The sequence below is a fragment of the Somniosus microcephalus genome, chromosome 15 (assembly GCF_052327205.1).
Source record: "Somniosus microcephalus isolate GS21.2 chromosome 15, FLI_Smic_1.0, whole genome shotgun sequence".
Taxonomy (NCBI): domain Eukaryota; kingdom Metazoa; phylum Chordata; class Chondrichthyes; order Squaliformes; family Somniosidae; genus Somniosus; species Somniosus microcephalus.
The window spans coordinates 12614173-12637051 of NC_141001.1; the positions used below are offsets into that span (position 1 = coordinate 12614173).

The 22879-nt window shown below is 45.5% G+C and overlaps 1 protein-coding gene across 1 annotated transcript in view; it reads right to left on the reverse strand.

Annotated features, from left to right (window-relative positions):
- The window catches only part of LOC147106548 (mucin-2-like), a 72720-nt gene that overhangs the window by 35214 nt on the left and 14627 nt on the right, over positions 1–22879 (reverse strand). The window contains exons 5-13 of the mRNA XM_086008477.1: positions 18423–18537; positions 6836–6923; positions 6634–6743; positions 3644–3863; positions 3403–3528; positions 1907–2024; positions 1650–1788; positions 825–935; positions 641–710 (exon numbers count right to left, since the gene is read on the reverse strand). Coding sequence (XP_085864603.1) covers positions 641–710; positions 825–935; positions 1650–1788; positions 1907–2024; positions 3403–3528; positions 3644–3863; positions 6634–6743; positions 6836–6923; positions 18423–18537 — 1097 coding nt within the window. The remainder of the gene's footprint in view (positions 1–640; positions 711–824; positions 936–1649; positions 1789–1906; positions 2025–3402; positions 3529–3643; positions 3864–6633; positions 6744–6835; positions 6924–18422; positions 18538–22879) is intronic.

Here is a 22879-nt window from a genome sequence, read left to right on the forward strand (position 1 = left end):
TGTTCTATCTCCCTTTTTGAATAGAGGAATAACATTAACTGTTTGCCATTCCTCTGGCACTATTCCCTTTTCTATTGCATTTTTTATATATATATACTATGTCATCAAAGGAGAGTAATCACATTTCTGGAGCCAGGGGCATTCTCACTCCTCTGTTAAAAATCACTGTGATGAGCAGCTTTATTATATCGGTGACATTCAACTTTTACAAACACAGTGCCACCAGCCATAAAGAGCACATCTGTCCTCTCCTGTGTCATTGATTGTAAAATCTGCAGTGTAGATATTCCTGAACCCTCCCAGTAAGGTCTTAGCCCTTGAGTGAAGCTGCCCCTTTAAATGCTCTGCCTCTGCCCGACTTTTCCTCCCCTCCCCAGTGTAAACAGCAGGTGTGCATGGGAGCTGCACTCCTAGCCTGCTCAATATTAGGTAAATCACCTGGCGCAGGGATTTAAGATGGGGTCAGTGTCAGAAATCCATGACACATACAAGGCCCATTGCGCTGCACTTTTGCCGTGCAGTGCCCAATCAGGAATTTGGGGGCTTGAGTGTTTCCTTATAGTAAGGGAATGGGGCAAATTCTGTGTTCGTTGCATAAAAACGAATGATTCTAGGCCATGGAAACAGCAACTGAACTTACCGGTAGTTACAGGCAACTGGGTCAAGATTCCATTGACAGAGACACTGCCAGTAGGGTTAATGGAGATGATCTGTAAAAAATCCACCAATGCTTACTAAATACAATTATTTTTAGATAATTGTTTTTCCCTAAATATGTATCAAAATCATTTAAGTCATCAGAAAGCTAATTGAGAATCACTTACAGTTTGAGCTCTATTGATAGCCAGTGATACTGACTTTAAGCATGTCTCAGACTCAGTAATGCCACATGGCTGCAGTTCTCCTAGGACAGTGAATCGAGTATTTGTGTAGTCCTAGATTAAAGATTAGAAGAATAAGGCCAAATAGCAACCTTGACAATGGTAAACAAACCAAATAACTTAACTTGCATGACACTGTCTAACTTTAACTTCTCCCCCGAGGAATTTGAAGATTTTTTTAGCTTGCCCTTATGCAATGCACATACCTCTGTTGTTTTCCCTCCCTTACAGGTCTCACAGAGCCATACACCTCATGCAGTTTGAAGGATGGGCTAGAGAGCAGCTCACAGGCTCCCACTAATAAGCTGGTCAGTAGGAGATGCACCCGGAGGACACTCACCCTCAGATACCTCCTTCCACCCCATGAAGATGGACCCCCACAGAACAGATGAGATCACAAACTTAGTCAAGGGAACAAGCCTACAACTTTTCACTCACTCTGTGCCACTGTGTATTAGTGCTGCAACACATTCTCCAGTATTCTTACAAGTCATATTTTTGTTTCATTTTATGTATGCAATGAATTGGGCACATACAGGATTCCTATCTTCAGTGCTTTGTGAAAATGATTTTTTAATGTTTCAATCACTGAAATGTCCTGGAAGAATTTTAACACTGCATTGAAGACAGAAATAAGATAGAAACACATCAAGAACAACTCTCTCACTGTAACATCTATGTTCTGCCAGCAACACCGCAATAGTATTGGCAGGTTAAACTTGTTGGTGCTGGTAATTTCCAGTTTACTAAGTCTCTAGTAATCCTTACCTTAGCAAGAACATAATGGCACCTTCCATGGAATGTGTAATAATTTTCATCAAATGTATTAATGTGAGCTCCTCCCTCAACAGAACAGATCTCAGGGCATGGCAGATCAGCACAAGACCACTGCCCTCCATTACAAATGCTATCAGATTAAAAAGAGTGAAGATTAAGAAACAATAAATGACAAATTATATCCCCCTCCCAAAAAAAACGAGCATACCAATTTATCAGAATCTTTAGCAAAAGTCAACACTTTTTACCATTTACTGCATTTGGTGGAATAGGACTCTCCAGGATCATAAGATAACCCATTGTAGGTACAGGGACATTGTTCTTTTGGGATGCATCCAGCGTTGGAAATATCATCAAAAATAGTATCTAAAATATAAGATATATGTTAGATATGCTCAGATTCCTAACATACAGATTTTTCCCAGTTGATTTTGTGATATGGCTCAGTTATTCATAATGCAAGTGTTGTAGTCAGGCTGTCTCATTATAATTCTTTGATGTTGCACACCCTGCTTTATAACACTCTCAAATAGCATGACTGCCTCTGTTACAAATCTCTTTTTATGGCTTTCTGTAATATAGTACAACCCTATGATTGTGGCGTCCCCTCTTAAAGGGGGGGGTGCATTCTGGCTGCAGCAGGTGATTCAACTGGCTGGGGAACGGAATCTGAGCAGAAACAACACAGAGTAATGGCGAAACATGGCAGAGAGTGGGTGCCAAGGTTCTGTGAAGCAGGACTGAAGGCCTTGGTGTAGGGGAAGGGCAGGAGGAGAGGGGTCCTATTGCCACAGGGGGCCAGGAGGCCCTCCAGACAAAGTCGGAGAATCCAATGGGAGCAGATAGCCGTTGTCTATTTCTATCAATCACCACTCATACCGAACATTCCAAGCTTCACCTCACCCTCACACACTTGGCACTGTTGCAAGCCTCACACCCACATCTCACAGCTTGCACACACTGCCAGCTATTCAACCATGACAGGCACATAACCCAAACATATTGCACCACACTCACTGATACACTTCCCTCTCTGTTGCAGGACAAGGTGGCTCACAACCGGAGGCAGCAGGCGCTACCTGCAAGGAGTCAGGCGCGCCTGCATGACCGCACCCCAGTGGAGGAGACGGTACTGAAGATTATTAGAGCAGCCATCACTGAGCCTGTGGTCAGCGGTGTGGCCGAAACAATGCAAGATGTTGGTAGCCTCATACCTAATCCTCCTTCTCATATCACACTTCCCCCTCATCCCACAATCTCTTCTGATTTACAAGCTGCAGATGGTGTAAGCATGCACCTCTTGCTTTCCCTCCCTCCTCTCACCACAACACTACCCTTGTGCCTTTCTCCTTTCAGAGAGCCAAGAACTGACACCTGGCCAGGTACTGGTGGAGGGGCAGGAACTGCAAAAGGAAGAAGGCAGTGATGCTGAAGACACAGCACTGTCACTCGATTTCACACTCGCTGCCACCAGCTCAGATACCGACATTGTGTATCATTTAGAGGGTAAGACAGAGGCAGCATCTGCACGTGGTGAGTCACCGGGCATAAGTGGCATGCAGCCAGGGCAGGGGGACAGGGTAGCGCAGGTGCCAGCTCGCCGGAGGTCACTACGGGTGCCGATTTTACCAAATGGGCCTATAGTCACATGAAACATCCTCCTCACCTTCATTAGACAAGGCAAACACCATCATCTGCAGTTATTATTTAAATTAATTATATTTTCTGAGGTATTGTATCTTACTAGGAGGACAGAAGCAGCCATCAATGCAGTGGTCCTCACACATCTGGCTCCGATCAGGATTTGAGCATGTGTCTGCACATGGAATACCACACTCTTCATAGGTCATATTAAACTGGCATGTCTCTTCTGCAATAGAGAAAAACAGCCAACTTTTAGTGTCTTCGTCATTTCCATAAGTAAATAAATGCATTTGTGATTTTATTAAGAGCGTTTGAGAGTGATCGATTTTAAAGGTACTTGCCACACATTTCTTCCTTTCGCCAGTTGCTGGGTTTCCCTCCAACATGGGCACACTGTCTAGAAAATTCTGATAAGGTATTGCAGATGCAGGATGATGATTTTTTTAAATCCTTACACAGACACAAGTCCAGCATGCAGCTTTTGATAAAAGGTGCTAAATCTAAGATATCATAGCAGTTAGAAAAACCTGGCTCTGTGAGTACCCTTTCACACATGGATTCCTGAAGAGAAAAGGAAGTTATTTAGTGAAGGACATATACAAACATTATCTGTACATCAGCCTTTAAAAGGTTTACTTTTTAATGTACTTGGTAAATATTTCCTGTCAGAAAGGTGTGGAATGTCAGTGCTAGAGATGCTTGCACCTTTGCTACCAGTATCTGCATTAAGTACTATGAGTTAGAATAAGAATCTCTCTACCCTGACCTCAGAAGAGCACACTTTCTGTACCAATGTAACATTATCGTTCTAAACACCTGCCATCCTGAATATTTGAAAGTATAAAATTAGAAAAGGCCATTTACATCGAGTTATATCGAGTCTATAGCACAGAAACAGGCCATTCGATCCAACTGGTCTATGCCGGCTTTTATGATCCACACAAACTGCCTCCCATCCCTCCTCATCTAACCCTATCAGCATACCCTTTTATTCCTTTCTCCCTCATGTGCTTATCCAGCTTCCCCTTATATACATCGATGTTATCTGCCTCAAATGCTCCTTGTGGTAGTGAGTTCCATATCCTTACCACTCTTTGGGTAAAGATGTCTCTCCTAAATTCCTTATTGGATTTATTAGTGATTATCTTATATTTATGACCTCTAGTTTTGATCTTCTGCACAAGTGGAAACATTTTCTCTACGTCTACCCTATCAAACACTTTATAATATGGAGACCAGATGTGTGGCCTAACCAAACTTCGATAAATTTTAACATAACTTCTCTGCTTTAACAAACATTGTAATATTACAAGAAATTCCCTTTTCTAAATTATTAGTGTTAACAGCAAGAGACCCAAAACAGACCCACTTTCGCAACGATAGCTTTTCTGATTTACCATCACCCTCTGCTACCAGTTAATTTGCGATTAATTCAATGGGAAAGTTATCAAATCTATTCTAAAAATCCAAAAGATTGTATTCACTGAATTATTCTTGTTAACTTAATGATCTTCTAATAGATTGGTGGGGCACAACTTCCTGCTTCTAAATCTATTTTGATTTACAGCCTCTGGGCTCCATTAACACTGACAGAATCCCATAAAACCCATGACTGAGGTTAGGTTTACTGACTTATCATTTCCAGGTTCATCTTTCACTCCTTTTTTGGATATCAAAAATAATATACTTCATCATATATTTCTGAAAATCCTGAGAATATTAGCTAGAGCCTTGCCTATTCCTTATCTCATGTCCTTGAGGAGTCCTGGGTGTATTCTAGTCCAATCATACGCCTTGTGGCCTTTCTCAGTGAGAATTTCAATTTAATGCCAATTTTGCTGAGTTAATACCAGTTTTGTGCTGTGGACCTGTGCCTACTTAGAACTAAGATTATCCTGCAGAAAAGAAGCTATAATCCCGCAACAGTCTGGGCAACATTCAATCCAAGGTGCTAGTGGTGTAAGAAGTTATGCTAAACTTGTACAAAACCTTGGTTAGACTACACTTAAGAGTACTGTGCACCGCTCTGGTCTCCAGATTATAAAAAAGGTTATAGGGCAGTGGAGAGAGTGCAAAAAAGATTTACAAGGATGATAGTAGAACAGAGAGGTTCCACGTATCAGGAAAGACTGTACAGGCTGGGGCTCTTTTTTCTAGAAAAGAGAGGTCTGAGGAGTGGCCTGATAGAGGTCTTTAGAGTATAAAAGGGTTTGATAAGGTAGACAAAGAGAAGATGTTTCCACTTGTGGGGAAGACCAAAATTCAGGGGGCCATAAATATAAGATAGTCGTTAATAAACCCAATAGGGAATACAGGAGAAACTTCTTTACCCAGAGAGTGGTCAGAATATGGAACTTGTTATGAGAAGGAGTAGTTGAGCCGAATAGCATAGATGCAGTTAAGGGGAAGCTGGATAAATGCATGATGGGGAAAAGTATTGGTTATGTTGATAGGCTTAGACGAAGAGGGGTGGGAGGAGGCTCATGTGGAGCATAAACACCAGCCTGGCCCAGTTGGGCCGAATGGCCTGTTTCTGTGCTGTACATTCTATGTAAGAATAGTTTACTTATTCACTGTCCCACCTAAATTCACAGCCTTTAATAACTATTAATTAACTGTGAAAATGAATAGATAGATTAGAAACTTAAGGCTAGAAATTCATTATAGCCCAGGAATGGGTGGTATCTTTAGAAAAGTTTGAGAATTAGCGCCAGACTCCCTCCGCTGTAGATTCTGGAGGGTGAGGTGGTATTCCAGTACAGCCCCCAATAATGTTGCTCAGTGTAGCAGTTTGACTCTTTGAGCAATAAATGTAGCTACTTTGCACTTGCCAGAAGACTGCTGCTAAAAAAGTAGCTTGAAATTACAAACTGTTCTACTGGGTGAAACTGACAAGAAAACACTGAAACTAACTTGCTCTGACAGCTGCGAGTGATTATTACTGATGCCTTTAAATAACGTCATTGGAGTCGGCTTCCTGCAGCTGCACACCAGCTCTCCCTGTCACTGTCTGGTCGAGGCGCTAAGGTAAGTGGCGACAATGAATTTTCCAGATCGGGCATCCAATGAGCGTTGCACACTCACTGACGTCACAATCTGCCTGGCTTGGAAGTCCCCGGTGGTACCTCGTGCCGGCGGCGCAACGTGGGGGGGGGGGCGGATTTGCCGTGCGGTGCTGGATTTGCCTTGCTACTGCATCAACGCCCCATTACTGCCATCTGCAGGTGCTAACGGGAGGTGTTAAGCTACCAAATTTTCCCCCTAAGAATTCTGTGAGATAAAACAGGTTCAAGCCAGAAGGAGGTTTAATTAAGGAGAAACATTCACTTACAAATTCTGAACAATTTTTGTCATTATCAGATAAGGGTATGTCTTTGCATTGCTCCATGGGACCATTCAGTTTCTGCAAGTTTCCATATTGGATAGGAGTCAGGTGGTAGCCTGTAATCAGTGATGGGCAATAAATCAACAACATGCATCTAGTAATAAACATAACACAATCAAATGTGATGGGTAGTGCCCATTACACGTACCATTTGAAAAAAATTCATTATCACGGATGCCGTTGAAATCACCGCACAACCCGCATGTTGTATTGACAAACCGCTGGTCTAGTTCAAGCTAATGCAAAAGAGAAAAACATTAGAAAAAGCAATGTGAGCTACATTTCAAGTAAATTATGAAAAATATAAAAAAAATTCTTTCAATGAGAAAGTTTTGAAGAAGCTGAATGATTTAAGTGTCATTAATGATAGAATCACTAAAATTGTGTCAACTAAAAACATGTAAGTGATGAATTATTTTCTTTTGCTATAACTTTATATCCAGCAGGCTGGATATAAAGTGGCTTTCCTGCCAGAGCCACTGTTTCGATTGTGGACTGATCTCTCACAATGCAGCTGCTCCTGCCTATCCAGACCCAATTTCCATCAATTGCTGTTAAATCTGTCGCTCCAGCTGTCCTAGGTAGAAAGAATGGGGCTGCTGGGTTTGGGATGCAACAGTTAAAAATGAATCACCTTTAATAACAATATTCTCGGGATATAATCTTATATTTATAATTTTTTTTGTTAATATGAGTAACACTATGCTCATTGCAATAGTTTACATCAGTTATGGCTTCGATTGATAAATGATATTGCCAATGTATCCCCACCAGATGGCAGCATTGACCATACACAGGTTTTAGATTCCAAGGGGGTGATTTTGCCAATGGGGACGTGATGGAGGCCCAGCGGGCTTAGCAGGCCAATTAAGGGAAAGCCGGTGACAGATGACGTCAGCGAATGACGTTTCACCTGTCAAGAGCTTTTGACAGATGAATTGTCATCATTTGACAGCTCTGTGAAGCTGTCAAACACTGACAATCTGTCTTCTAAGTTGAGACCTGGGACACAGGCTTACTTCGAGATCTATCCTGAGCAGAAAGCAGAAGGCTGCTGCATTGAAGAATGCAGCGGCCATTCTGCTTTCTCTGCCGGTGAGATGAGGGACTCCCGAGACCTGAAGGGATGAAGCCTGGAGGAAGAAGCAAAGGTAAGTAAAGCTTTTAAAACACTTAAGACTCACCTCAAACTCTTACCTCTGCACACATGCACCCATCACTCACCTGCACACTGGATATCTCAGCCCCTCGACCCCCGCAGACCCACGGCTCGCCTCGTTGACCCTGGCGAGGTTCGGAGCTGTTGGGAAGCTCACACTTTAGGTGGCAAAATAGGGATTATCCCAAAAAACTGCCTGTTAACTACCTGTTAACGGACAGTTATTTGGCACTAATTCCCTTCCTGCCTCGAAGAGGTGGCTCCCAGCGCGGGTCAAGTATCCGCCTCCTGGGAAGATGGCACGGAGGCGGGTTGGGGGCGGGATGGGCACCCGCCCCAAGATTCTGCCAGTTTCCCGGCAGTCCCACCTCCATACCCGCCTCCCCAGGGCTGGCAAAATCGCCCCCAAAGTGTCAATTGTCAAGTGTTAGAATTTCAACTATCCAATAGGTGGTGGTCTTTCTTGTCAACTCTTGACTAACGTAAAAACAATACCAGAGCATTAATAGAAAACATTGAATGGAAATTATTTTAATAGATCGTCAGAGTTGCTGTCTTTCAGATGAAATGTTAATTTGAGGCCCTGTCTGATGGTTAAGCTGGATGTAAAAGGTTCAACAACACTATGTTTCAAATATTTGAATCTCTCTAATCAGGATACCATCTCTACCACATCGCCACTCTAAACTATTCCAATGCTCTCTTGGTCAGCCTCTCATCCTTCACCCTCTGTAAACTTCAGCTCAACTCTGCTGCTTGTATCCTATCCTGCACCAAGTCTTGTTCACCCATCACTCCTGGCCTTGCTGATCTACATTGGTTCCCAATCCCTTATTATCTCACCCTTAAAATTTACATCCTCATCTTCACACCAATTCATGGCCTCATCCCACCCTATATCTGTAACTTCTTACAACACTACAACCTCCTCCCTCCCTGAACTCTCTGTTCCTCTGATGCAACTTACCCTCCCTTCACACCACCATTGGCGGCCATGTCTTCATCCGTCTAGGCCCGAGACTCTAGAATTCCCTCCTTAAACCCCTCCGCCTCTCCGCCTCCTTCTCCTCCTTTAACCCCTCCTTAAAACCCAACACTTTGACCAAGGTTTTGCTCCCCTATCTAAATATCTTCTTGTATGGCTCAGCATTCTTTTATTAAAATTATGGGGTTGATTTTCAGTGTGCCATGAGGCGGGCTTTTAGATGTGCGGGGGGCAAAAATCCCGAATTCGGGGGTCCTGACACCATCCCGCCCAAAACCCGCCTCCACGTAAGTTTCAAAGGAGGCGGGTATCCGCCCCGCACTGGGACCCGCCGACCTGAGGCGGGAAGAGATTAGTGCCAATTAACTGCCTGTTAACAGGTAGTTAACAGGCAGTTTTTAGCCTAATTCCTATTTTGAAGGGTGTCGTGTGGGATTCCCGACGGCTCCAAACCACGCCAGGTTAGAGGAGGCGGGCCGTCGGGTTGAAGGACTTGGAGGGGTCGAGATGTCGGTGTTCAGGTGAGTGATAGGTGCATGAGTGCAAAGGTAAGTGTGTTTGGTGTGTCTAAAGTGTGTAAAGAAGTTTAAATTACCTGTACTTACCTTCACAGCCTTCCTTCCTCTAGGCTTCGGGAGTCCATCATTCAGCCGACACAGAAAGCAGAATGGCCGCGAGCTGTCAAAAGTGACAGCCTTCAGCTTTCAGTGCCGGCGAGATTTCTTACTGAGTCTGCGTAGAAGGACTCAGGTTAGAAGTAAGACTGTCAGTGTTTGACAGCTTCAAACAGCTGTGAAACACTGATGTTTCATCTGTCAACACGTCTTGACAGATGAAATTTCAGTCTGTGACGTCACCTGTTGCCAGGTGGCCCTTAATTGGCCTGCTGAGCCCGCTGGGCGGTCTCAACAAGGTCAATCAAGGGAAAATCGCGTGGATTGGCCACATCTCGATGGAGGCGGGACTAAAACCCAAAAGTTGTAGTCCTGCCTCCTTCCCGATTTCTGAATGAAAATCCAGCCCTATGTCTCTGTGAGGTGCCTTGGAATGTTTTCCATTAAAGACGCCATATAAATGAAAATTGTTGCTGTTTTTATGTCTCTGCAAGTATGGCTGTCCCAGAGCCCTCACAAGTCCAGTCACCAAGTGTCTCACCACAAACTTCATCACATCATCATGATTGAGCAAGCATCATCCATTCGCTCTGGGTATTTAGGCAGTCTGTTTGAGAATAGCATGATCGATGATGCACAGAGCATAGGTGAGCAGGGATGGGGGAAGATGGTCGATGAGGAAGAGAACGCACCTTGATGGAGGGAGAGCTCACACCCCATCAGCACTGGTGGTTCCTGGAATCCAGATCTCCAGAACCCAACTTTTGAAAGAAGAATGCTTTCAGAGCATGAAAAGTTGTTAGTCATTGGGTGATTTGCCCCACAGCTTCCAAAACATGGAGGTGTCCAAAACATGCATGTGTGGGGTACTAATGCATTACACTGAAAAAGTGCTGTAGCCTTGAAATGAAAAACAGCTCATTGGCCATCTGCAATTCAGCCCCTCATGGCCATTATGCCAGTCATAGCATCTCTCATGAATGCTGAATAGCAATTCAAGCCTTCGCTTGCAATGTTACCTCCTCAGTGGGAGGGCTTGCTAATGAGATTGGCCAATTAAGACAGGAGATAGTTACCAGCTTACAAGATGTCACTCCTGCGATGGTGTCTGCTCACCCACAAATCTGTGTCAGGGCGGCAGATACCGGATGGAGTTGCACAAGGCTGATGTTGATGGCTCTTCAACATATCCACGGTAGCCTGAGACCCACCCCTATGACTGCCCATGAACATGAGAGAAAGCAACAAACATATATTCCTCTAGGGCATAAAAACACAAAAGGAAAAGTGATCCAACCATGACTAACAAAAGAAATTAAAGCTAGTATTAAGTCAAAGGAGGGAGCTTATAAAGTTGCCAGAAAAAGTGGCCCGCCTGAGTATTGGGATCTTTTTAGAAATCAGCAAAGGGGGACCAAGAAATTGATAAAGAAATGGAAAATGGAATATGAGCAAAAACTAGCGAAAAATATAAAAACGCATTGTAAAAGCTTCTATAGGTATGTTAAAAGGAAAAGACTGGTGAAGGTAAATGTAGGTCCTTTACAGTCAGAGACGGGAGAATTTATAATGGGGAATGAGGAAATGGAAGAGAAATTAAATAAATACTTTGTTTCTGTCTTCACGGAAGAAGACACAAAAAACCTCCCAGAAATACGAGAAAACCAAGGGTCTGGCGAGAATGAGGAACTTAAAGAAATTATTACGAGTAAAAAAACAGTACTAGCAAAATTAATGGACTAAAAGTCGATAAATCCCAAGGACCGGATGACCTACATCCTAGGGTTTTGAAAGAGGTGGCAATTGGGATAGATTCTGGAACAGTTCCTGCAGATTGGAGGATAGCAAATGTAACCCCGCTATTTAAGAAAGGAGGGAGAGAGAAAATGGGGAACTACAGACCTGTTAGCCTCACATCAGTAGTTGGGAAAATGCTGGAATCTATTATAAAGGATTATAACTGGGCACTTAAAGACTAATAGTAAGATTGGGCAGAATCAACATGGATTTATGAAAGGTAAATCCTGTTTGACAAACCTATTGGAGTTCTTTGAGGATGTAACTAGTGGAGTAGACAAAGGGGAACAGGTAGCTATGGTGTATCTGGATTTTCAGAAGGCCTTCGATAAGGTCCCACACAAGAGGTTGGTGAACAAAATTAGGGCACATGGAATTGGGGGTAATATACTAGCATGGATTGAGAATTGGTTAACAGACAGAAAACAAAGAGTAGGGATAAACGGGTCTTTTTCAGGATGGCAGGCTGTGACTAGTGGGGTACCGCAAGGATTGGTGCTTGGGCCCCAGCTATTCACAATCTATATTAATGATTTGGATGAGGGGACTAAATGTAACATTTCCAAATTTGCTGATGATACAAAGGTAGGTGGCAGTGTCAGTTGTGAAGAGGATGTGAAGAGGCTTCAAGGGGACCTCGACAGGCTCAGTGAGTGGGCGAGAACATGGCAGATGGAATATAATGTGGATAAATGTGAAGTTATCCACTTTGGTAGAAAAAACAGAAAAGCAGAGTATTTCCTAAATGGTGAAAGATTGGAGAATGCAGATGCTCAAAGGGGCCTGGGTGTCCTTGTACATGAGTCACTGAAAGTGAATGTGCAGGTGCAGCAAGCCATTAGGAAGGCAAATGGTATGCTGGCCTTCATTACAAGAGGATTTGAGTACAGGAGTAAAGAAGTCTTACTCCAATTATATAGGGCCTTGGTGAGACCACACCTGGAGTACTGTGTACAATTTTGGCCTCCTTACTTAAGGTAGGATATACTTGCCATGGAGGGAGTGCAACGAAGGTTCACAAGATTGATTCCTGGGATGGCGGGACTGTCGTATGAGAAGAGAGTGAGTAAACTAGGCCTGTATTCTCTTGAATTCAGAAGAATGAGAGGGAATTTCATTGAAGCATACATAATTATTACAGGGCTTGATAGGGTGGATGCTGGGAGAATGTTTCCCTTGGCTGGGGTGTCTAGAACCATGGGCCACAGCCTCAGGATAAAGGGTAGGTCATTCAGGACTGAGATGAGAAGAAATTTCTTCACACAGATGGTGGTGAATCTTTGGAATTCTCTACCCCAGAGGGCTGTGGAGGCTCAGTCATTGGGTATTTTCAAAACAGAAGTCGATAGATTTCTGACTAGTAAGGGCATCAAGGGATATGGCGATAGGGCCGGTGAATGGAGTTGAGGCAGTAGATCAGCCATGATCTCATTGAATGGCGGAGCAGGCTCGAAGGGCCGAATGGCCGACTCCTGCTCCTATTTCTTATGTTCTTATGTTCTTATGACCAGGCTGCCTCTACGCCAGTAGAAAAGCAGCAACCTGAACAAGGCCCATCTGAGGGCCTTACTCACAGAGTTTGAAAGCCATCTTGATCTCAGGAGCATCTTGCTGATACTCAGCCAGCAGCCATCTTCCCTGCTCCCGCCAATGGGTTAGTACCAAGACGAAGCATGCGAAAAGCAAGAACTCTACCAGTGATAGGAAGAGAGCACGAGGAGAGGTCACTATTTGAGGGACATTTCCATTTTTGATCAAGAAATAAATTTGAATAATTTTTATGTTGTGCATTTTAATTTTGATTGATGATGTTGAAGTAAAAAATGTACTGAGGAATGGCGTTGCTGTGGAACGAGCAGGCTGGTCCTAGTTCTGGTGTGGTTTGTATTGGATTGCACGAAATGGGAGGTGGGAGTTTACTTTATCAAAGTTTGATGAGTGGCTCTAGCAAATGGTAAAAGGGCAACTGGTGCTGGCTTCTCTTCTGCTTCAGCCTCCTGTGGGATCTCTTCCTAATATTTGGAGGACTCCTGCTGTTGCTCCTCAAGGTGGATGTCTCTCTGTATTACAGTACTGTGAATAATGCAGCAAGCAACTTTATGCTTGAGACCTAGTCAGGATATTACTGGAGGACATCCTGATTTCATGCAGGTGAGAGTGGGCATCTGATAACAGGAGGCCACACTGGTACCTTATGCGATCCGCCCAGCCGTCAAAGCAGAGCTGGAGAGTCTGGAACGTTCAGGTGTACTGTCCAAGGTAGACTGGAGCGAGTGGGCTACACCCATCGTCCCTGTGATGAAAAAGTCATTGAGCAGCACGCCTGGGGAACCAAGGAAGGTTCGCATCTGTGGGGACTTAAGGTAACAGTGAACCTGGTCCTTCACACCGTACAATATCCACTTCCGCGGATTGAAGATATTTTCGCCTCGCTATCTGGAGGGAAACGCTTCACTAAGATTGATCTGGCCCAGGCGTATCTGCAAATGGAGGTAGAAGAAGCATCAAAAAAATACCTCACAATCAACACCCATAAAGGTCTCTACCAATACAACCGGCTGGTATTCGGGGTGGCATCAGCTCCGGCTATTTGGCAGAGGGCAATGGAACAAGTCCTGCAAGGGATCCCAGGGACCCAGTGTTATTTGGACAACATCCTGGTCACGGGCAAAAATGACAGTGATCACCTTGCCAACCTGCAGCAAGTGCTCACTAGATTGCAGGAATATGGGCTCCGAGCTAACCGCCCCAATGCGAGTTTTTTAGAAAACAGATCTTGTATTGTGGCCACGTTATCGATAAAAAGGGGTTACATAAGTCCCCAGAGAAGATTGAGGCAGTAGTCAAGGCTCCATAAGTTCTTGCCAAATTTGTCTACAATACTACACCCACTGAACACCCTACTGCAAACTGGGGTGCCATGGAAGTGGAGTGACGAATGTAGACGAGCTTTCCAGAAGAGCAAAACACTAATCACATCGAAAGAGGTATTGGCCCATTACAACCCAGCATTACCAATTCGGTTGGCATGTGATGCGTCACGCTACGGCATTGGAGCGGTGCTGTCGCACAAATTCTCAGACGGCCCAGAGAGGCCAATAGCCTTTGCGTCACGATCACTAACCTCAGCCGAGCGTAACTACGCCTAGATTGACAGGGAGGCCCTCAGCCTAGTGTGGGGGGTGAAAAGGTTCAATCACTATCTGCACGGGCAGAAATTCACCTTGCTGACTGATCACCAGCCTCTTGTCTCCATTTTTAATCCAAAGAAGGGCGTTCCGGTGATGACTGTGCAACGACTACAAAGATGGTCACTTTTTCTAGGGGCGCACCACTATGAGATTGAATATAAGGGCACGAAACAGCATGGAAATGCTGATGGGCTATCACGCCTGCCACTGCCTACTGCGGAGGAAGCACCAGCAGTGGATCCTGTCGAAATGTTCCATTCAACTATAGTTGAATACCTACCAGTAACTAACGCTTGTATCGAAAAGGAAACCCGAAATGACCCGACACTGTCTCGGGTATATGATTTGACGGTGAAGGGATGGCCAGCACATGGCGACTCACTGTTGCCAGCATTCTCAACAAGGAGAGAACAGCTGTCAGTGTGCCGGGGGGCCTTGATGTGTGGATCCCGAGTGGTAATTCCACCCAAGTTAAGGGATAGAGTCCTCAATGAGCTTCATGGGGGTCATCTGGGAGGGGTAAAAATGAAAAGCTTAGCCAGGGCTTATGTGTGGTGCCCGGGAATCGATAAACAAATTGAGGACCTGACCAAGAGCTGCTCAGGATGCCAGAAAGTCCAAAATGCACCACCACAGGCCCCTCTACACCCATGGGAGTGGCCCTCATCTCCATGGCAACGGGTGTATATTGATTTTGCTGGTCCATTCATGGACTCAATGTTTTTAATAGCCGTGGATGCGCACTCAAAATGGCCTGAGGTGATCAAAATGTCCTCCACCACCACGGAGAAAACTATTGCAGTCCTACGGACCATTTTTGCCAGGAATGGCTTGCCAGAACAGATTTGCTCCGACAACGGATCACAGTTTGTGTCCGAAGAGTTCCGGAGGTTCTTGAAAAAGAATGGGGTAAGGCATTACACATCCGCCCCGTATCATCCAGCCACAAATGGATTGGCTGAGAGGTTCGTACAAACCTTTAAGAAGGCAATAAAGGCTATGTACAATGACAACATTCCGCTGCAGCACAAGGTGGACAATTTCCTGTTCGCCTACCGGAATGCGACACATGCAGTCACCAGCCAGGCCCCAGCCATGATGTTCTTTAACCGAAGGTTAAGATCTCGCCTGGATTTGCTCAGACCAAACGTACGAAGAGATGTTGAGAGTAAGCAATTCCAGCACATCCATGAGAAGCCAACAAGGAGCTTCAATGTAGGGCAACCAGTCTTGGCCCGCGACTACTGAACAGAAAAATGGCAGCCAGGAACGATATGCACACGGCAGGGCCCACTAATGTACACAGTGGACGTTGGGGAGAGCATCGTGAGACGCCATGCTGACCAGATCCTAGAGTCACAGGAACAAGTCAACCCCATGCCTCACCCATACGTACCTGGTGATGAACCTGACGTACAGGTAGCATCTACCCCAGAAACAGTAGCATTGGAAGCTGATGAACCAACCGACGACAGGGGGCCAGAATCGCCTCCGCACCAAGAGCAAGACACTCGGGAAAGGCGCTATCCAGAAAGGATCAGGAAGCCTCCCCAAAGACTGAATTTATAAATAGACTATTTTCAGCTAATGTTGCATGTTAAAAGTGTTAATTGTAATTAGTTTGATATTTAATTGTTAAATGAGTGTTATGGTACTGTTAATCTAAAAGGGGAGGAATTGTAATGTATGTACCTTTAAGGGAGGGAACTACTTTTTACAGCTCATGTATACTGTAGTACCGGCAGTGACCACACCTGTATATAACGTTGAGTAGTAATCTGTACAGTTCAGTTGCAGTCTGAGCCACGTTGAGTAAACACCGTTTGTACCGTTCTCCGCAGTCTGTGTCTGATTATACACGGACGTAACAAGTAGCAGTAGCAGTATTGCTCAAAGACAATATTACAGCAGTTGAAAGAAAGAATATCAGTAAGGGTGATGAGGCAGTGGAAACACTCTGGTAGAATTAAGAAACAGCAAAGGATTCAAGACTCTGGTGGGAGTTGTTTATACATCTCCTTATAGTAGTGATGCAGTAGCGGGATGATTAAATACGGAGACCAGAGAAGCATGTATTTTCACATAGATTGGGAGATGCAAAATAGCTCATCGTAATTTATAGAGTGTATCCAGGACAGATTTCGAATATGTTTTAGAACCAACAAGGGAACAGTCCATACTAGACATCGTAATGAGCCAGAATTAATTAATAATCTGACAGTAAGGGAGCATTTTGCCAACAGTGACCATGTCAAACACTGCAGAGAAGTCAAGAGGGCAAGGATGGAAAAAGCACCATGGTTACAGTCACAGAGGATGTTTGTCATAACTTTGGTTCGGGCTGATTTGTTGCTGTGTGGTGCTCAGATGCTGGACTGGATGGATTCAAACAAACTGTTAGGGGAAAGATGGGCAAAGGTGATGAAACATTCATGGTCCTGAGATGAAAGGGGCTTTGGAGATGGAATACTAATTGTTAAGGATGGAAAAAATAATTTTCAAAATGGGGGTGATCACAGCAGTTTTGAAAAGAAGGACAGTGCTGAAGATAGGGAATTACTGACAACATAAGCTAGCATGGGGGCAGGAAAGATACTTGGGTGGTCTGATGTTGAGTGGAAAGAGGATTAAAGGAGATGGAGGTGGGTCTCATAGCCGATATAAACTTGGAGAGGGCAGGAAGAGAGATGGGGAGAAGATGCATAGAGATGGGGGTTCAGAGCTATAGTGCATGGGAGCCTACTGTCAACAAGGGCAGACGTCGATGACAAAGTCCAACACCGCCTTCAGTGAGCCAGTGCAGCCTTCGGTTGCCTGAGGAAGAGAGTGTTTGAAGATCAGGGCCTCAAACCCAGCACTAAGCTCATGGTCTACAGAGCAGCAGTGATACCTGCCCTGCTGTATGCCTCAGAGACATGGACCATGTACAGCAGGCACCTCAAAGCACTGGAGAGGTACCACCAACGCTGCCTCTGCAAGATCCTGCAAATCCATTGGCAGGATAGGCGCACCAACGTCAGTGTTCTCACTCAGGCCAACATCCCCAACATCGAAGCTTTGACCACGCTCGATCAGCTCCAATGGACGGGTCACATCGTCCGCATGCCCGATACGAGACTCCCAAAACAAGCGCTCTACTCGGAGCTCCGGCATGGCAAGAGAGCCCTAGGTGGGCAGAGGAAACACTTCAAGGACACTCTCAAAGCCTCCTTGAAAAAGTGTAACATCCCCACTGACACCTGGAAATCCATGGCCCAGGACCGCACAAAGTGGAGGAGAAGCTTCCGGGAAGCCGCCGAACACCTCGAGTCTCTTCGCCGGGAGCAAGCAGAAGCCAAGCGCAAGCAGTGCAAGGAGCGCAAGTCAACCCAAGCACCCCACCCACCCGCCCCTTCAACTACCGTCTGCCCCACCTGTGACAGAGACTGTAGGTCCGGCATTGGACTCATCAGTAACCTGAGAACTCATTTTTAATGTGGAAGCAAGTCATCCTCGGTTCCGAGGGGCAGCCTAAGAAGAAGCATGGAAGGCTGCAGCAGACTGGGGCCAAGGGGAAGGGGTGGATATAGTGGAAGAGGTTGCACAGAGATACTCGATTTCAGTTGCAAAGAAATCCATGAACTCTTCACACTTGGTGTTTGGGGAGAGACGTTTGAGGAGGCAGTTGGTTACAGAAAGAAGATCAAATGAAAATTAGAGGAAGAGTCAAACTGCATCAGCCTCAAATGACTCAACAGTTGGCTGAAGAGCAGCACCGTCAGATGCCTAGGAATCAGGCACCTGCCTGCTCTCTCAATTAAGGAAAGGAAAATGGTTCTAAGAAAGGAACTGATGAGGAGGAGGAAAGGGAAAAACACAACATCCATCATTTACATATGATAAGGAATTTGAAACACAGCAAGAACTCTATGAAAATAGAATGGTGAAACATGTTTAGTGTTGTAATACTATATCTGTTTAAATTTCAGCTAATGTAGAAATTCTCATACCATGAGGGCATCATCTCCATTCCACATGAGAGTCAGGCCGATCTTTGCAGTGATACGGGTGTAATTGCTGACTTTCTCGATCATAATCCCAGAATGGGTGTAAGGTAGTATTAACCTAGGATAAGAAAAACAAGCAGTTATCCCAGTTTTCAACATGGTTTGTAATTTAATGGTCTCAATAACTGCACAATGATGTGATTATTTACAAAACAGATTCCTTGGCCTAGAAATTCGGTGGGGTTAGCGCCCAATTAGAGGCGTTAGAGGGCCTTGCGCCGGAATTATAGCCGCGATCGAAATTGCGTTGGGCCCTACCATCGGCGTTAGCCGGTAGCGCTGCGCCGGCACCGATGACGTCATCGGTGTGTGCAGCGTCCCGGTTGCCGTGGTAACACGGCCGGACGCCCAAATTCAGTTGCGGCCGCCTCGCCCGTGGCAGCCGCAACCAACGATTGTTCAACGGGATGTTGCAGCACGTAGCGCCGGCACATTAAGGTGGAGCGGCGGCCGGCCGCTTTCCCGGCGGCCGCCTGCCCGCACCTCCCTCCCCGGACTCCTCCACCACCCCCCCGCGGCACTGATGTGTGTGGCCCACGAGCCCGGCACTTCTCCGAGGTGCCGGGCTCATTTGTCGGGCGAATCGACCGGTCAGCGGTCGGCTGCAGGCAGCTCCTCCTTAACAGAAGGAGGAGGCCTGCAGTACCCCAGCCTGCCGCACCGCATCGGGTGCCGCAGCGAGGGATTAGCGCCGCAAACCTGCATTCAGCGCCCATAGCGAGGCGCTGAAACCCTCCATTAGCGCCCGCAGCCGTCTGGGCGCGGGGCAGCTGAATTTTTGGCAGGCGCAGCGGCAATTATCGCAGGCGCAAAATTTCGGGCGCAAAAGCCCTGGCGGAGGCAAACCTAATTTCTAGGCCCTTGTTTCTTAATTCCATTTGCAACTCTGTCTAACACGCCTAGCTCCACCCTACTCCAGCACAAATTCCAACTCATCCAAAACTCCGTCACTCGCATTCTATCCTTCTCACCCATTATCCCATCCTCACCAACCTTGACTGGAGTTCATTTTCCAGTACGATATAAATGAAAGTTCTTTCTTTATTTATATTGACTTGAAAATACTTGTTTACTAATTCTGCACTATAAAATTATCTTCAGAAAACCCCTCATCCTTGTTAAATATCTTCCCACCTTCAAAAACTTCCTTAAAACTTATCTCTTTGACCACATCTTTGGTGACTTCCGTGAGCTTTATTCCTGCTCAGTGTGCAATTGTCTTGGGAAGACTTGCTATGATGTGGGTGCTCAGAAGTGTCAGTTCCAGTTGTTGTATTGATTTGAACTTAAAAATGTGTGAAAAGTTTCATGCAGCGTTAGGCTGAGATTCACTTTTATTGCATTGTAAAACCTTTGCTCTGAAACAAAGATTTTCAAAACTGAATGAAATGTAGAGATAATCAGCCTCTCTTTGGAGGGGAATGATCTCTTGAACTCTGTTCAAGAGCAGATTATACCTGGAAGTGATTCGGGAATAACTCAGAACTATGTACTCTCTACTGCCAGCTTTACAATGCAAATGCCCATGATACACATTCTGATGCGTTTTTACATAGAATTACATAGAAAATACAGCACAGAAACAGGCCATTCAGCCCAACCAGTCCATGCCGGTGTTTATGCTCCACTCGAGCCTCCCCCAATCCTTCCTCATCTAACTCTATCAGCATAACCCCCTATTCCCTTCTCCCTCATATGCTTATCTAGTCTCCCCTTAAATCCATCTATATTATTCGTCTCAACCACTCCCTGTGGCAGCGAGTTCCACATTCTCACCACTCTCTGGGTAAAGAAGTTCCTTCTGAATTCCCTATTTAATTTCTTGGTGACTATCTTATATTGATGGCTTCTAGTTTTGCTCTTCCCCACAAGTGGAAACATTCTCTCTGTGTCAAAACCTTTCATAACTTTAAAGACCTCTATTAGGTCACCCCCTCAGCCTTCTCTTTTCAAGAGAAAAGAGACACAGCCGGTTCATCCTTTCCTGATAGGTATAACCTCGCATTTCTGGTATCATCCTTGTAAATATTTTTTGCATCCTCTCCAGTCCTTCTATATTCTTTTTATAATATGACGACCAGAATTGTACACAGTACTCCAAGTGTGGTCCTACCAAGGTTCGATACGAGTTTAGGATAACTTCTCTACTTTTCAATTCTATCCCTCTAGAAATAAACCCGAGTGCTTGGTTTGCTTTTTTATGGCCTTATTAACCTGCATCGCTACTTTTAGTGATTTGTGTATTTGTACTCCCAGATCCCTTTGCTTCTCTACCCCATTTAGATTCTTATTTTCCAAGTAACATGTGAACTCCTTATTCTTCCTCCCAAAATGTAATACCTCACAATTCTCTGTGTTGAAATTCATTTGCCAATTATATGCCCATTCTGCAAGTTTATTAATGTCTTCTTGTAATTTGCTGCAGTCCTCCTCAATATTTACTAACCCCCTCCCCCCAATTTGATATTATCCACAAATTTAGAAATTGTGTTTTTGATTCCAAAGTCTAAATCGTTAATATAAATTGTGAACAACAGTGGTCCCAGCACTGATCCTTGCGGGACACCACTTTCCACCTTCTGCCGCTCTGAATAGCTTCCCTTTACCCCTACTCTCTGCTTTCTGTCATGCAGCCAGATAGCTATTCATTTTGCTACCTGTTCCCTGACTTCATTTGCTCTGACCTTATTCATTAGTCTATTGCATCGCACCTTATTAAAGGTCTTTTGGAAATCTGGATAAATTACATCTACTGCATTACCCTTGTTTACTCTCTCTGTCACCTCTTCAAAGAATTCAATGAGGTTGGTCAACCAAAATTTTCCCTTTTGAAATCCATGCTGACTATTCATTATTATATTTTTGGTTTCTAGATGTTTTTCTATTTTCTCCTTTAACAAGGATTCCATTATTTTTCCTACGACCGATGTTAAACTGACTGGTCTATAGATCCCTGGACATGTTCTTTCTGCTTTCTTAAATTTAGGTATCGTGGCACTACACCTTTTTCTAACGAATTATTCATGGACTCGATGGGCCGAATGGCCTCCTTCTGTGCCGTTATGACTCTATGGCCTAGAAATTGGGTATAGCTCCGCTTGGGGCGTTAGACTTGGCGCTGCGCAAAGTTTTGCGCCAGGCGCAATTTAGCGCCACCTAGCGCGATATTGGGTCGTAGCGCCCCTAAGGTGATCGCGGTGCTAAATCAGGCATTGCACGGTAGACTTAGGGCGCTAACATGGCGGCGCAACTCAATATCGAGGCGACCGGGTGCAGCGCAGGCGCAGTCAATCATCGATGATCACGAGAGAGTCAGGAGCCGGCCAGCTCTTAAAGGGGTGGGTCCAGAAGGATAAGCAGCCACACTCTGCGCCCTGCAGAACTGAATTTCGGCGCTGTGTTTTGTTTGGCACTAAAAACTTTCTGAGGATGGAGAGGGCAAGGCAAAGAGCAGAGCGCTTCACGGATGATGCATTAGATGCATTGGTAGGGGGAGTGGAGTGCCGTTGAGCGGTCCTGTACGCGGACAATGGCAGGAGGCCTTGTCAGCAGGATTACCGCAGAGCATGGAGGGCCATCACTCAGAGGGTGAACTCCAGCAGCTTGGTGGTCAGGACTCCATTGCAGTGCTGCAAGAAATTCAACGACCTCACTCGGGTCGTCAGGGTGAGTGATGTTTTTGCAGTCCTCTTCATGCCTTCTTCTGCACCTGACTTTTTGGCCAATGGGTGCGCCATGCCCCACTGGCCATCTGTCAGCACGCACCCATGGCCCTTTCTGGGAACACACTTGCACATACAGCTGACGCCATGATGTCAGGGCTATTCCACCAAGGGGGGCATGACATGACAGATGAGGCCATGATGTCAGGGCTATTCCACCAAGGGGGGCATGACATGACAGATGAGGCCATGATGTCAGGGCTATTCCTCCAAGGGGGGGCATGACATGACAGATGAGGCCATGATGTCCGGGCTATTCCACCAAGGGGGGCATGACATGACAGATGAGGCCATGATGTCAGGGCTATTCCACCAAGGGGGGCATGACATGACAGATGAGGCCATGATGTCAGGGCTATTCCACCAAGGGGGGGCATGACATGACAGATGAGGCCATGATGTCCGGGCTATTCCACCAAGGGGGGCATGACATGACAGATGAGGCCATGATGTCTCATCATTTCCTGTCCTTTCTCCTGCAGTCCAAGCTGGCAAGGAACCGGCGAGAACAGCTCTGGACCGGTGGAGGACCTCCAAACCTCCAGAACCTGACGGACCTGGAGGAGCGAGTCCACCAGATTGTTGGCGGCCGCCTGACTGGTTCTGTCACTAGTGGAGCAGCCGACCCCATTGTGCATGGCGATGGTAAGGTTATGACCTTTTTGATCTGTGTCCTTC